This window comes from Crassostrea angulata, chromosome 4, assembly GCF_025612915.1.
Source record: "Crassostrea angulata isolate pt1a10 chromosome 4, ASM2561291v2, whole genome shotgun sequence".
Taxonomy (NCBI): Eukaryota; Metazoa; Mollusca; class Bivalvia; order Ostreida; family Ostreidae; genus Magallana; species Magallana angulata.
The window spans coordinates 42,914,375-42,930,249 of record NC_069114.1 but is presented as its reverse complement, the minus strand read 5'-3'; the positions used below and the strand labels follow the sequence as shown (position 1 = coordinate 42,930,249).

Below are 15,875 nucleotides of genomic sequence, written 5' to 3'. Positions count from 1 at the left end.
CTAATTCATTTGGTTTTATATTTAAGGTAAATGGACACAAATGTAAAAGTCAATTCATGTAATCTAATCATTAATTTTTTATCAGACTTTTTAAATATATCATTATTGTGTCAAACGAAAAAAAATTATATGGTGATAGTTATTATAGTTATTAGACCTAAAACACAACAAAATATCTGTATTCTTCTTGTTTTATCGTTAAGGCCCTAATAAAACACAGGTAAAAATCCAGGTAAAATCTTTGACCGAAAGCAGACTATAATTGCTATCAAAACACAAATCACACCTATTGTTCTATACCCAATTATCAAATGTGTGCAAAACGGGAACACACCCACTGATTCATACAGCTATGGTAGAGATATGTTTGAAGAAATCTTGTCATAACAAACATAACAAACATGTCATCATTATTATTTTATTTTTTTTCCGTCAAATTCTTTTGAATTAAATAATGCAACAGTAGATCTAGTTTTCAGATTGTATGGACATGAGGAATCAATGAAAATAATACATTTGCCCTTGAACATTATTTTTCCGATATACATTCCAACTCCAATTTAGTTAAACTTTTTAACTTATGACACCATGATAGATTTACAAATATGCATTACATGTTAAGTGGTTTACACACACACACACACACACACACACACACACACACACACACACACACACACACACACACACTCTCTCTCTCTCTCTCTCTCTCTCTCTAAACAAACCTGAAGACAACGCATGTTAAAACATGTTAAATGCATGTTAAAGTTCTATAAATAGAATACTGTGATATGTTAACAACAAAATCATAGAGCATTTGTACAGGAAATCTAGTTATGACACCTGATTTTAAATTTCATACTAACATAAAAGTGACAAAGTATATAAATAAGATATTAAATTGTCTCTGATATAATTCGTTCACCCCAATTGGATACCTGTAAAATTAAACACACTTTCAACAAATATACAAATACTTCGTCAAAGACGATTGAAAATCGTTCGCTAGAGTATGATGTGTTGATTTGTGAATCGGACGACTTGATATTTTTTCTTGTCTTTTGATAAATTGAGCAGTTATTTTGAGTTTATTTTCATTTACATTAGGTATTTATGTAAATGTTTTAGCTGCTATCGGTGACTTTTGATACCTGTATTTGCATTCAGTGAAATTTATGGTCTAACATAAATGTTAGAAAATTTCTCTTATTCGCAAACTTTGAAGAAACTTGACAAATCCACTAATCGTCCCTTATATCGAGGAACACAGCACGAAATGGTTCGGAATCTAAAAACTCCAAGTTACTGATATCTTATCTACTGAATACCCCCACACCTTAATACACCTACCAACACTTACAGGAGTTGATGATTTCGAAATCAAAATTCATTCAAATTTATAAACAAGAAAAATGGGCGTTCTACTTCTTGACCTTGACTAGATGCCTATTTCACACAGTCCTCCCACACACGTATAATTAAGCATAGAATTAATTTTTATCCTCAAAGGATAAAACATCATCGATTCTATTTGTTAAAAAATATTTGTTGTCACGTTATATAATTAAAAAGTAAATTTTTTACCGATGCAACAAGTAGACCGTTGCGAGTTGTTAAAACCTTTAAATGTGATTGATTCACGATTTTTTATTGAATGATTTTTTCCCCTGATTTAATGTTTTTTCTTTCATTCCATTTGTTCATTTCATCTTCTTGGACAATTTTGACATTCAAAATGATATCACATTAATAAAATTGTCAATTAACAAATTGACAAAAGGATTTGAAACAAGTTCTACAACATTAGGCCAATCCCTTAATATTTCGCAAATGAAATCTTGCACTAATCGTAGTTTCGGGTGACTTTTCAAATTATATTTAAATAGAAGTTGGAAAATAAGTCATGATCGAGCGATAAACGGAGATGAATATTACGTTCATTATGTAGTATGCAACAAATATACAAGAAATAATACTCTTAATCAAATTATTAAACACGTATAATCAATAGCTGTTGGCTTAACATCCGGCCTGTAAAATTAGCTTCTATCCTACAAAAAAAGTTCACAGCCTTAAAAAATATCTAGCTGGTATAAAAAGTCACATATTTTTTAAAAAATGGAGCACGACATGCTTTAATGAATTGGATAAAGTTCCATGATTCATGTCACATAGCATCAGCCTGTTGGACGAGACCAGCTAGCTGGGAGGCCGGTTTCATCGTTTGCCACACCCCCTGAGACTGAGGGCCGTAATGGAATTGGTCAGGCGGCCTCTGTCCGTTTGACTCGGCTGCTGGAATCTGGAGCTGATCTTTGTGAGGTCCCTCTGGATTCTCGGGCACCTGCTCTTCTGTATTCACAACTTTCCAACCTTGTTGAGTAGGATCGTTTTGCACCTGTGCATTTTGGTTGTCTTGTTGAACAGGTATCTGTTGGTTGTTCTGTTCTACCGGTACGTTTTGGTTGTTTTGGTCATTAGGAACATTTTGATTATTCTGCTGTACAGGAACATTTTGGTTAGTTTGTTCAATAGGGACTTTTGGCGACGGATTCTGTAGATTTTCATTCGTTAACTGGCTATTTTGGTAGTTCTGGCCTTTAGGAGCAGACAGTACATGAACAGGTTTATAAATGTTTTGGTTGTTATCGGGGATATTTGGCAGTTGCATATAGTGAAAGTTCTGGTCCAGTTGCGGATGAGGTTCGAAACCATTAAGCTGTCCATTTGCAATATGGTTCTGTAAATCTTGAAAGGTTTGGGCGAATCCCCCAATCTTAGCGTCGTTTGAATTCACATAAACAACAGAGGGGGGCTCGGGGTCATAGTCTGCAATATTCCCATCCTTTAAGTTCTTGCTTATCCTAGAAAGTTCTTTATCAAACAATTTTTGTGCCAAAGATTTTGACTTGGGAAATTGTGGACGGAATTCCTGCACTAAAATGTTCGGTTTCGACCCAGAGACAATATTCCTGTCATTGTTCGTTAGATTGAATCGGAAAAACTTTATAACGTTGTTGGTTGGCTGGCTAATGTTGTATAGTACAAGAATGGTGGCTGTCAAGACCCCTGCTCCAATAACCAATGGTACAGTCTTCACCATCTCTTTTTTCTATAAATATATATGTCAGTTTTGATTTCAATGTAAAAATCAACATGCAAATACTACATTTCTTATCGTGGAAAATTGCATTTTAACCTACCTTGCATGAAAAGAGGCTTCAAACCTAACATTACTCGTATAACATCATGATCAATCAAATTGTTAATAGCCTACCTAATGACTATTTTTAAAACAAAGCTTCTGAAAAAAATACCTTTATAAAAATGAACAACAAAAATTAATAACATTTCTAATGAGTATGATAAATGTATGAATTGCGGTTGTTTATATGACATGTTTAAAAATAGTTTGTTAACGCGCATCATTAAGTGGTCACAATGAAACTGTAGCTCATGATGCCATGTTCGGTAAAGTTTTGTTTTTTGCTAAATTGAGAACCACTTAGTGGCGAACAAGTATCAAAGGGGCTGGATGACCAACAAGTCATGAGTTTAATATGGTCTTAAAAAGGCTACATCCATCCAGCTCTCGTGAATAAAGAACAGTTATAGCTCTGTAAGTTTCTGTTTCGCTTTTGATATACTGTACAGTTGTAGTTGATAACATTTATTTCCGCTATTATTGACTGTGGGTCAAAGATAATAAGCTTCTTTACACTAGCTGTTAAGCCTTTCATTATTTAAATAATAGCATGTATGTTACCATCCTTACATATTATGAACTATTACTGCAGTAATTATCATGAGGCAGATATTTATCTGATTTTTTAAGCACATTAATATTGTACCTTGATATGTCTAGAGAAAAATTGTAGGCTGCCCCTTCATTAATGCATGCAGGGAAAAACAAAAAAATATAGCATTCTTTAAAAACAAGTTAAAACAATACTTAAAAGTGCACGATTTCATTTTTCAATGTCACAAATATTCAAATAAACACCGATCTCCCCATATTCACTACACGTAATAAAAAAAATAAAACAACAAACCTCGTCTTGGAGTACAATATGGCTGTCCTTTTTCTGTTTAACATACGCTTGCAAAGATTTCAGCATGGCTGTCATTAACGAGCACCGCCCGGGGCCTCGCCTGTCAGTCTAAACGTGTCAAATTAACCTACTTGTTTTTCTATGGTTAACATGATGATTTGTAACATCACTGAATTAAATTTTATTGCTTATATATTTTACATGAAATAAAATTGTTCATCCATTTATCAGTTATTGGATTTAACGGCATTTAGAGACACTATTTTTCAAATAAATTATTTAAAGGTTTTCAAAATTAAATGTGTTAGTAACATGTACAGGGACTCTTTCAACAGCAAAGCTTTACAATCTATAAAGAATACTTTTAAAAAAAACCAACAAAATGAAACAATAGAAAAAAACAAAAACAAATAATGACTTAATTATTGTTTTGAACTATAGACAATGATAAGAACTTAATATAGAAATCATGAAAATGATTGAATTTAAAAGTTGACCCAATTGTCCATGACCTTCTCCGCTCTTACACGGCAAGTATAACCCAGAGAGATGAAGAAACTAATTACAGTAACGATTAAATGCTATCAATAATTGTTTGATACGATTTTGAAATGTCACCAAAAATGGAGAATGTCTTTTACAATTATTTTTTCACAATAAATTAATGTTGTAATGGTGGTCAGTTTATTTGATTTTTATAGATATGGATTTAAAAGTAAAAATGTTAACGTTGCCAATCAGACATTGCTTTTTTTTTACGGTGAAATTTTATCATACTCTTCTTTTTTAATTTCAAGACTTAAACATTACACACATAATGTTACAAACATGTTCAAATAAAGTTTACTTCCATTGTTACAGGGCACTGAACATTTTCAAGTACTTTAACGTTTGGAAAAAGACAACTCAGTTTGAAAACAAAATCAGAGCACGTTGAGTTATTCAATATCAAAGCACTTTAAGATAAATTGTGTAGGGTTTGGTTAAAAAACTTGAAATTCAAAGTTTGTGTAGTCCAACAATCTACACACCAAGGAATAATCATAAACTTCATCGCTTAACCGTCAACTCCCCATCTGTTAATATATATTTTTTACCTTGTGAATAAATGTATGCATGCAGCAACTAACCTCTTCAAGAAAGTTTTGTTATTCAGTAAAAAAACATTGGACTTTATCAGAAACAAAAATAATATATCTTATAGACATGACTGTCTCTATGTTTTAAACGGCTATTATTTCATAAGGTTACATGTAATCATGTATAATATACATAATTATTATATACTAAGTAATTTTACATTTTTATGTCAGAAATGCTGGTGATTACTACTCATCTGAAACCAAAAGAGATAAAGCCACGAAAGTACTTCAATCTATTCATACATCAAGGAGTTGAGATTCCCTTCTAACACTTGCGACCTTTTAATTGTATGTCGTAAAGTTATTAAAGATTAGTATCTACATTGGCCGTTCAAAATGACAAAGGTTAAGGTAATCAAATAAACATGTAGGTGAATTATTGAGTTATCATGTCTCTTTTTAATAAAGAGGTATCCAAAAATATTTCAATGATGAGGTATAACATCTAACGACATTTGAAAATTTAGTAGGTTGTCAGTCTAACTTTGAAATAATTATAGAGTTATTTCCCTTGACATAAGAAATACTTGTTAGCGTTATTTATCTGAAACCATAAGGAGGACATCAATGAAATTCTTTCTTACTTTTTTCAGATTTTAAACCTTCAAAATACCGTTAAGTCTGCAACTGCGTAGTTCTATGGGTGTTTTAAGTGTTTAAAAGGCATTGTTCTGTTCTTTTATGCTTAATCTGCATACAAAACAACATGTAGAACGTCATATTGATTGCTTTTTCATATTTTGACAACAGTTTTGGCCAGTTTTGGGCAAAAACAAGACAGTTCAAGAACTGCTTGCATTTTTATCCTCAAATGTACAAGATGGCCGCACATACGTTGTAGACAATAGAAATAGTTTGTAAAATTTAATCTTATTTTATCTGTCTGTGAACTGATAGATATTTGCTATTAGAAACTAGTATAGATTTACATCTGTATACTATGATTAACATTTGTTAATCATAGTTAAGAATTATTAATCATAGTTTCACTGACTGCAAAACAATAAAGACGTGAAGTTTAATTTCACGTCTTTACACATACATGTAGTTAACAGCAGATTAACTAAGATTTTTTCATTGTGTTTTGCTAAACTATGTTTTACTCATTTTTGTGAACATGGTGCTATGATACACCAAATTCTTAAAAATAGGCTTAACTTAATTCACATTTGATAAACTAGATAATTATATTGACTATGATTCACGATTCATTAACTATTGTTTTTATATGTAAAACCACACATAACGGTTATAAATTATTATTGTTTATGAATGCTTATCCAAGTTTATCTTTCTGTAAATAAAAGTTAACGATAGATTTTGCTGAAACATATCAATTCACATCTGTAAACTTTGATTTACATTTATTTAGTTAACTTTACATTTAGTAAAGAGTTGCTAATCATAGTTTCACAACGCGTGAAATTTATTTATCAGATAAGCTGAAATAGGAAATGATGATTTTCAGTGTTAATTAGTTTACAATTTTTAAACACAGATTATCGCGTTAATAAAGGTCTACAACTGTGAAATATAGATTAACATTATTAACTAATATTTTCGGTTCGTAAACTATTGTTTGCAACCGATAAACTTAGTTTATAGACTAGGAAACTATGGTTAGCCCCATTTTTTTGTGAATTTGGCGTGCCTTACACTTCCCCTAGTCACAGTAACTTGTTAAGTGCCACCAAAATCTCCCGCTTTGCTGTGATGAAGGATGATATCTCTCTCTATGATGATCTACTACCGGTATGATGTAGATGAACCCCCGAGTAAGTGCGATATTTTAATTTGTGCATTGCTGTAAAATCGTGACAATATAACAGGATTTTAAAATGGTAATTTATAGAGGTATTTAGTCGTTAAACGTAAAAAACTCTATTCATTTGGGCACTTGTTTTTATCTGAGGTAAGACACTCTCGATTTCTTAGATAATTTGCTTAGAGGTTGCTGACATAGTATTATAGTAACTTTTGTAAACATCGGAGCGAGTCCATGAATTATTTTATAGAAAATATAAGTTGACGATTGATATTTTATCTGCTTTTTGATAAGACAAAATTTGAGTTTATAATACAAATCAGATATATATGAGTTTATTCTTAGCCCTGAATTTATTCTAGCTGCAGCTACTTGCCTATCTTACTAAACATTTTCGCTTCATTACCAGAACTATCAAACCAAAACGATATTGGCATCTTCTGAAACAGGCCTCACAAACAAAAACATTTTTAAATGCAATATCATATAGATATAAATTTACTTATCTCGAGAGATTTTTAAAACTATTACAAGCCTTTTTTAAATTCTCAGATCTAATAATCTTTTATTTTCATTGAAATTTAGAAACAAAATCTTATTATCAATTTTTAAAAATGAATGGTATATATAAAAATCACTACAACTGGTAGTGATTATAGTGAGTGACTGTCGTGTTGTTTTTCAGTCATGTCCATAAAATTGCAGTATGTACTCTCATTGCATCTATTTACCCTACAATTTTCTGAAACAAAGACACTATTTATTTCGAAAAAAAAAACCGTAAACATCCACACACACACACACACACACACACACAGTGCACCGCGCGCAGCAACACATTCATCCCTGCTATGTGCAGCATAATAAGTACAGTCTCTCCTGAATCCGACAATTATGTGACCTAGATCACGATTTTTGTGGATGTATAACGCAGTTTTAATTCGTTAAAACATCTTGGATAAGGCATGAGGGTATTATGTTGGTAAAAGGCCTGAACAGTGAGTATTGACAAGTGTTGATTTTAGGAATTGCATTTAGATGAACTCTTATGTTAGTTTACACTGACCGTTCTCTGATGGCAGGGAGAATCGTTAAGACTGAACAATTCTGACTACCGTCTCTTTCGGAACAGACGCCAGTCTGATATTTTAAATTGAGATTATGACAGTCATTGGATGGTGCTGGATAAAAAAATAAAATAACCCTTTGTTTAATGTAACTTTATTGTATTCATCATTTTGATAACTTAATGATAACCGAGTATTAATTAAATATGATCAAACTGCTTTTTATAATCAATGTACGGCATTAATATGATATGATATGTTAAAATCCAGAGAACGTCTGTACAATAAACAAAGATTTCAGTGTAATTTGGGGTATTTAGAGCTGTTTGGTTTAAAATGAAAGAGGGTGGGGGGAGTGTTGATCTTAGTTTTAAGCCAATATAAGTATAAAGAGAACTTTAATTAGATATCAATCAGGTAAATTCCCCCTTTAGATGTAAGATAACCGATTTCATACATCCGTATGTTTTCTAAAATAGCATCAACTCTGTTAAAATGAATTAGGAGAACGTAGCTACCTGACAGCAAATGAATTTCTCAAAGTTTGAAAACTGATTTTAATGTGTGCATAGAGAGTCATTTAAAGTAAGAGTGCAGTATTATTAGATTATTAATCAGAAATTAAAAGTGGAGATCTGTGCAGTATAAAATATCTCAGTATAATTTTTATTAGTTTAGTTTGACTGCTCCCAAAAGTATTGATGACCTTAAAACGTGCACGTAAACCGAGCCTGAATTCATTAATCAGACTGGACCGCTAAATAACAGGAAACGATCTTAAACATCATTCATCACACACTGCTAATGTCTAACAGTTATGGCGATAATAATATTGTTGTATTGTTGTATTTATTCAGGATAGCACAATTAGTTTACAAAAAAACTAGCTTACATTGCAACAAACATACAACAATGTATAATATACAAAAATGATTAAAACATACAAAATCACGTGTTTTTGAGAAATAAATCAAAAAAGGACAGAAACCACACTGTCAATATATGTACTTTTCCAAACGAACAGTTTTTAAGACCGGATATTTGTATGTTAGAAGCTTTCCTTACCTCCTTTGTCCAACATATATTATCATGGAGTAATGTTTAAACAAATTTTAATCAAGACTTTATAAGTTATATTTTAATCATATACTTTAATTTCTTATATAAGTATATTCATTACCAGGACGATGGTTCTTTGAGTATTATTTAGCATGATTTTTATAGCATCTATTTTCACACATCTGATATTCTTTCTAGATTGCAAACATTGTTTTATTAAAGAATAAGGAATCATTCTTTTAGTATTATGAGGTGATATTTTCGGCCCGGATCTAAATAATGATTTCAATGAGCAAGAATCATGAGCGGGATTATGCAACACAAGACGTAACTATCACGATATGAAGATTTATTTAATTGTACTTTTTTTGCATACTCTTTCATTTGGAACGCTTAAACAACAGCACATGCATTATTCATTTAATTTTTATCAAGTGTATTCGATATAATATATTTTACAAATAAAGACAAGGGTCGACCTCTTTTGATCAATTATATTGACGCACAGGTAATTACCATAATTACTTAGCATTACCTCTACTGTGGCTTACAGCAATGCCTGGTTTTTCCTGTGCAAAATTTATGAAATAGGAATTTGTAAAGATTAATTAATAGTTTGGAAAAAAATTAAAGGTTATTTTTAAGCCAAGGTTTAGGTTTACCAATTTAGTGTAAAAATTCCCAGCAACTTTATTTAAGCAAAAGTTAGACATCTAGGAACGGCAGTATTTCCCCCTTAGGACGTAAGAAAAACAAGATAAGGTGACTATATATAAAATATCATATGTTAAAACTAAGCATATTTATTTTACAACATTTTAATGTAAAACTAAATGTTTATAGATATTTTATATATTTTGAATATGTTTATTATTTTTTACGCAACATTGTTTTATACTATCACTTTTTGTTCGACGCTGTTTTGAATTTTGTCAAGTCAACTCATGTGGATGACTGATATGAATTTGACTTTTAGACATCATAATTACTGATTTGAATGTACAAATAATTTTTTTAATTAGAAAATGAGTCGCTAACACAATTTTTTGTTTATTAAAAAAATAAATATTACCTAAAATATATTGGAATATAATGTAATTTTCCTTTTGTATATGAACCCGTTGTGTAAGCCATAGATTTCAAAAACATACTTATAGGTAGACATCTATTTCTTTTTGATAATGTATGTTTCTTCAATTTTAATATTTAAGTAAATATAATAAGATCAATTGTCACTATTAACATGAATGGGATATGTATTAATCTGTCTCATTAATTTCATCACACGCTATCGGGACTTTTTCATTACCTTGTGCCAATGATTATAATATCATAAGATCTTTCTGTGGTCCTTTTTTCAACAGTGTTTCGTTCAAATATATACACAACATAAAAAAATTATTATTATTTTTATTAGGTTTTGGATAAAACAAAATTATCTAAAATTCAAAATGTTACAGATTTTACAGTGCAACAAATCACAGATAACTACGTGTTCAAACATTCAGAGAGGATGCATATGAAGACTGAGGAATATCTGCCCGTAGACAGGGGCTGGGCTTGGATCATACTTCTAGGTAAACTGACGGTAGTTGTTTTCCTTACCATAACTAAAACAATTGTTGTATGCCTTTACATCGTGATAAAAATTTGAACATAAATGTATAACCTAGGAGAAGAATGCTTATAATGTCTAAAATGATTAAATCATATTCAATGTACCAAGGCTTTTGTTTCTTGGTTTTGTCTGTCATGATCAAAAAACAGTATATACATGTACATACTAAATAAATTGCAATTTCCTACGACAAAGACTACACAAAATTATAATTTCATTATTTGTCTTTATATTCATTTTTGAAAGATAAACAATGTAGTGGTTCTGATGCAAGCACAATAGCATAATATGTTTTTCTTTGAAGCAAATTGGTCTTTTACTACAGGGCACAGAAATCTCTTTTGTTGAGAAAAGGCCATGATATTCATTTTAGTATTTCAGAACATGTTATAATAAAACACAGACCTTATGACCGAGTATTTGCTTTAAGGAAGGAGTCTTCTCGTTATCAAACAAGCAATTCATGAAAATTTTTACCCAGTCAAACGGATCATATTACCAAATGATTTTATCAGTTTTATCAAATTTGACCTTTTTTTTTTGCATAAAGGTCAGGTCAAGGTCACTACCTTTTTTTCTCAACGTAAAGGATGATAAAAATAAGTGTAGCTCTTTGTAGTTCTGTAGACATTTGTTTAAGATTTGAAGATTCTATTCTTCAATGAAATGATAGAATATGAGAATGCCTATTAGCTTATACTGCTAAATTGGAATAAATATTTAAACTAAAATTGATACTTCTTAGCCGGCATTTCCTCTAATTTTCTTAAATTTTGAAGAAATTTTGATTATTTATATATGCTTCCAAAAACAAAATTTTTCTGATTTTTATGTATAATGAAGACTTTATATAAAGATAAAATTGACAGAAAAGCTTATATATTATTGACCGTTTAATAAGAGAGAAAAACTGATTTTAGTTATTTTTTTTCAGAAAAATCAATGTATAGAATGGGCGCTTTAAAAAGCTTATAAAATGTAATTTGATAGGCAAATCATATTTTAAAAACATATTCTGAAACCCTAGTATCATTTCATTAGTTGACATTAGTAAAAAAAAATCCAACATTAATGTTATTGTTTTTAAAATGCTAAAACAGACTCAATAATCTGCAGCAATTCTGAATTGCGAAACATGTGATATTTTCCTACGCCAATGTTACGCCAAAAATATAGTCCTTGTTAGATTTCAAACATTGATTACTTTTTCTATGCCAAGTTGTATGATAATAAAAAAGAAAGAAAGATATACTATTTTAATTTCCTTTCATCTTGATTTAATGAACAATTAAATTTACGTTTGACAAGTCGAAAACAAGAAAAGACTCCTTCCGCTTAATATTCAATCAAAGTTACATTCCTATAATTCAAAAATAGTTTTTTTTTCCAAACTAATTTCTAATGCCGACTCCTCATGGTAACATTTTGCAGCCACAGAAAATCTTTAAAAGTGCATTCATTACCGTTAATATTTCAGTAATTCACATAAACCACATCTTTGAATCACTTTTACATCGTACCGTATTCCTCTTACATAAACAACAATGCATGTAGATATAAGGGATGTCACACAACCAATGTCATAATCAGTCACACGACAAGGCTACTACTGCATTACACAAAACTTTTTTTACTAACAGGTAACTTCATGGTTGTATTTCTGGTCATCGGATGTACCTCATCGTTTGGACTTTTCTTTGCGGAGTTTATGGTCGAGTTCCGGGCACCTGCTTCCAGTATTACCGTAGCGCTCTCCGTGCAAACCATTGTGTTCAGTGTTTCCTGTATGTACTTAATGTTAAAGCTGACATAAATACCGTACTTGTCAACTGAATTAAATCCTATTAATTTACAGCTCAAACTGATTGATAATGACTTTTATATTTACGGCCTAAATTCCCCACAATCTTGGATTTTTTTTATTGTATTTTAAGAATTCTAACATAAAAATGACTTCCATTTATCAAACAAATTGCCACGTATACACCGAAGACACTCGTGTAAATTACAAAAATAAAATTTCCAAGACGTAAAGTAAAATGAATGACGATATTCAGAAAGGAGTATTCATTGTTCCAAAATATATAATCAAGCTCTTGATTTTCATTGAATACCATACTTATTACAACTTTGCACCTTATCTTTGTTTTTTTGTACGTAAAATAAGTAAAAATGTATTCATTCAATCTTTCAGCTTTATTTGCATTGAATATCGGATCAAGTCTTGCATCCAATCGGACATATATCATCCTTAGCGGACTTTTCGGATGTTCTGCATATTTAATCAGCGCCGTCATTAAAGACATCTCATATCTGATACTCTCCCAAGGTGTGATATTTGGTAAGAAGTTTATTCATATTTAATGAAGAAAGGAGTATTTCGTGCTCCATTTAGTCTGTTATATAGGGAAATGAGACACGTAGATAATGAATATAACATTTTTATGATGTTTTGTTTTCTTTGTTATCTCACATTCGATTACAATTTTATTTTTCACATTTATCTTTGTTAATCAATATCTGTAGGATACAATCTCCACCAAAACAGTTTTACATTAAAAAAATAATAATGAAAGCGAAAGTAGCCCTGCCAATTGAATAATATATTTTTCTCTGTTTTACAGGTATTGCGTATGGATTTTCTTACGGGCCGGCCCTCGTGGTTCTTGGCAGGTATTTTGACAAGAAACGGGGCATTGCGACAAGTTTAGGAAACATGGGCGTGAGCTGTGGAAGCTTGGTGTTTCCTCCAGTCATCAGACTATTACTCGATTCCTATGGACTCAGAGGTGCTCTGGCAGTGATTGGAGGAATACTGTTAAACCTCTGTGTTGCTGGTGCCTTAATGAGACCAGTGACATTTTATCAAGACAAGACTGATAAAATAGATCATGGCCAAAAAGTTTGGTCAACCAACAGTGATGTTTATGATAGTAATAACGTTAAAATACCATCAATTGATGAAAAAGAAAACCACATTATTAAAGCTGATCCAATCAATTATTACAATCTTAGCAATGTAGTAAAGAACAGTGATATCATTCAGACATCTTCGACTCAGAAGCAGAAGTTGCAAGGTTTAGACAAACGAATACAAACAACAAAACATCTATGCAAGAAAGTTGTCCACTTCAAAGTTCTGAAAAACGCTTTATTTAGAATGTGGATTCCGGTGTGCTTCTTGGGAATAATAGGATGTGTACAAATCGTGATTTTCATACCTCCGCATGCAAAAGATCTTCAGATTTCAGACAGTGATATAACTCTCCTTGTGATCATTGTCGGGGCTTCAAACCTTATTTCAAAGATTTTATTAGCATACTTTATATACATCAATTTAATGCCCAAGCACATTCTGATTGCCCTATCTTTGATCATAACTGGAATATCTTGTATGTTTATATCGTTCTATACGAACTTCGTGACAATGACCATACTGTCAGTGATATTTGGGGTCTTCGGAAGTGTCTACTTTGGTCTTTTTCCGGCGGTGCTTGTTGACTTCGTTGGATTAGAACATCTCTCAGGTGCCATGGCTATCAACATGTTAATGCAAGGCTTGGGACTGTCTATTTCAAATCCAATACTGGGTAAAAATAGTTTGAGATTCTTCAAATTCAACAAATATTTAAAGCTAATTTTAGGACCTTATTCATTCATTTTTTCTTCATTTTAGGATTTCTGAGAGACATGACTGGATCATTTCATGCTTCATTTTACCTAATGGGGACAACTTTGATTATCAGTGGTGCTATTCTTTTCCTGGAACCACTATGCAGACGGATGGAAATAAGACGAACTGCTGCTCAATATTTACAAACACAAATTGATATACAGCCGCTTTGAGGGAAATGACGCATAAAAATGAATATCTAAATATTAGATAGCTTTTTTATATTAAAATAATATCATTTAATATTTATTCGTTTGATGAGATATCGGCGCTTCTGATTGGTCGAAAAATTTCTTTGATACCTGCATCAATAAAATTTTCGCCGGATCTACTTTTCTCAACTGTTCTGATCTAACACTATTTATAGAACGGGAATTTCCAAAATAAACACTGTCAACAAAGTGTAAAGTTGTGTCTGTTTTATTGTCAGCAAACAAAATACAACTTTATAAACATAAAAACTTGAAAGTCTAACCTTCAAAAATAAACAAAACACAATATCTTGTTCACGAAATAGAAAATTAAGCGTCTTCTCACGATTTCGTCTGCTTGAACAGATCAATCAACATTACTGCGAGGCTGGCTGTTCCTTTACCAGAATAATCATAACGAACATATAGGCCCATACACTTTCACGGTAACACTGCTGTTCAAACTTGGTAACGATGATTTTTAAACTGACACAGTACCCTACATGATCGGTCATCAGAAATTCAGAATAAGCATCGTTTTGAGTACAATGCATCAACTCCTTCGGCGCATTCCAAGCGGCAGATACTATAGTATACCATTTAAGTACATCACTGGCTATATAGTTACCACAATGTTTACAAAAGTCGCTTATACATAATATTCTTTGTCGACATATCAACTATTTTCGTCCACGATCGCCTCTCCTTGGATGGTTACGTCCAGTTGCATTTTCCATTGATCTCACATGAAAACTAGTGTTATTACGAATTTTTCTGCACAGTGAATAATATCACAAGCTATCGCATGTATTTTCCTTTCGTTTTCAATTCAACCGGTTCAGATTTTAACTCACTATTTGTATTTAATCCATTAAATTCAGTTCAATAGCTCTGCATCAGCTGAAGGCGCATCCATTTTGAATATTGTTGCTGTTGTTATTTTGTATTCATACGCGCCGCTTCATTTACATTATTTACATTTTTGATCAATGACACTTCACATTTTTTGATCTGAAAATGTTTTATTAAATGATAAGAAATGAAGATAATAATTTTTCTATTGATCGACGTATCAAAGAAAAAATTTGTAGCGCATTGATGAAAAAGTTTTCCGGTGTCGTATAATTTAAGGTCCGCCCCGTAAAATGGTCCGGGCGGACCCTTAATGTTAACATTTAGGGTCCGCCTTTGCTCTAAAAGGGTCCGGCCCGTATAAGAAAAGGTCCGCCTAACATTAAAGGTCCGGGGTATATTTTTTCATTTTTATTTTTTCAATTTCGACTATTTTGCTACAAAATAAGTGGTATT

At 31.6% G+C, this 15,875-nt stretch overlaps 2 protein-coding genes across 3 annotated transcripts; one reads left to right on the top strand and one right to left on the bottom strand.

Annotated features, from left to right (window-relative positions):
• Positions 1-401: 401 nt before the first annotated feature.
• On the bottom strand, positions 402-4,138 carry LOC128180448 (protein PFC0760c-like). 2 transcript variants are annotated; one of them, XM_052848572.1, is made up of 2 exons: positions 4,053-4,138; positions 402-3,112 (listed from the first exon to the last, which is right to left on the bottom strand). In XM_052848572.1, the coding sequence occupies exons 1-2, from the start codon at positions 4,125-4,127 to the stop codon at positions 2,168-2,170; spliced, it is 1,020 nt and encodes a 339-aa protein (XP_052704532.1). In that variant the 5' UTR covers positions 4,128-4,138; the 3' UTR covers positions 402-2,167. The 2 variants fall into 2 exon arrangements, with proteins under 2 accessions (XP_052704532.1, XP_052704533.1); XM_052848573.1 differs by lacking the exon at positions 4,053-4,138 and adding an exon at positions 3,204-3,263.
• A 3,650-nt stretch (positions 4,139-7,788) lies between these two features.
• LOC128180441 (monocarboxylate transporter 12-like) lies at positions 7,789-15,651 on the top strand. Its single transcript, XM_052848566.1, has 6 exons — positions 7,789-7,957; positions 10,546-10,662; positions 12,344-12,487; positions 12,898-13,044; positions 13,328-14,293; positions 14,380-15,651. The coding sequence occupies exons 1-6, from the start codon at positions 7,936-7,938 to the stop codon at positions 14,547-14,549; spliced, it is 1,566 nt and encodes a 521-aa protein (XP_052704526.1). The 5' UTR covers positions 7,789-7,935; the 3' UTR covers positions 14,550-15,651.
• The last annotated feature ends 224 nt before the right edge of the window (positions 15,652-15,875 follow it).

Coding starts and splice junctions, on each gene's coding strand:
- LOC128180441 (XM_052848566.1), top strand. CDS start 7,936: ATGTTGGTAAAAGGCCTGAACA. Junction 13,045..13,327: donor CTCCCAAGGTGTGATATTTG/GTAAGAAGTTTA, acceptor TCTGTTTTACAG/GTATTGCGTATGGATTTTCT. Junction 14,294..14,379: donor TATTTCAAATCCAATACTGG/GTAAAAATAGTT, acceptor TCTTCATTTTAG/GATTTCTGAGAGACATGACT.
- LOC128180448 (XM_052848572.1), bottom strand. CDS start 4,127: ATGACAGCCATGCTGAAATCTTTGCAAGCGTATGTTAAACAGAAAAAG. Junction 3,113..4,052: donor ATATTGTACTCCAAGACGAG/GTTTGTTGTTTT, acceptor ATATATTTATAG/AAAAAAGAGATGGTGAAGAC.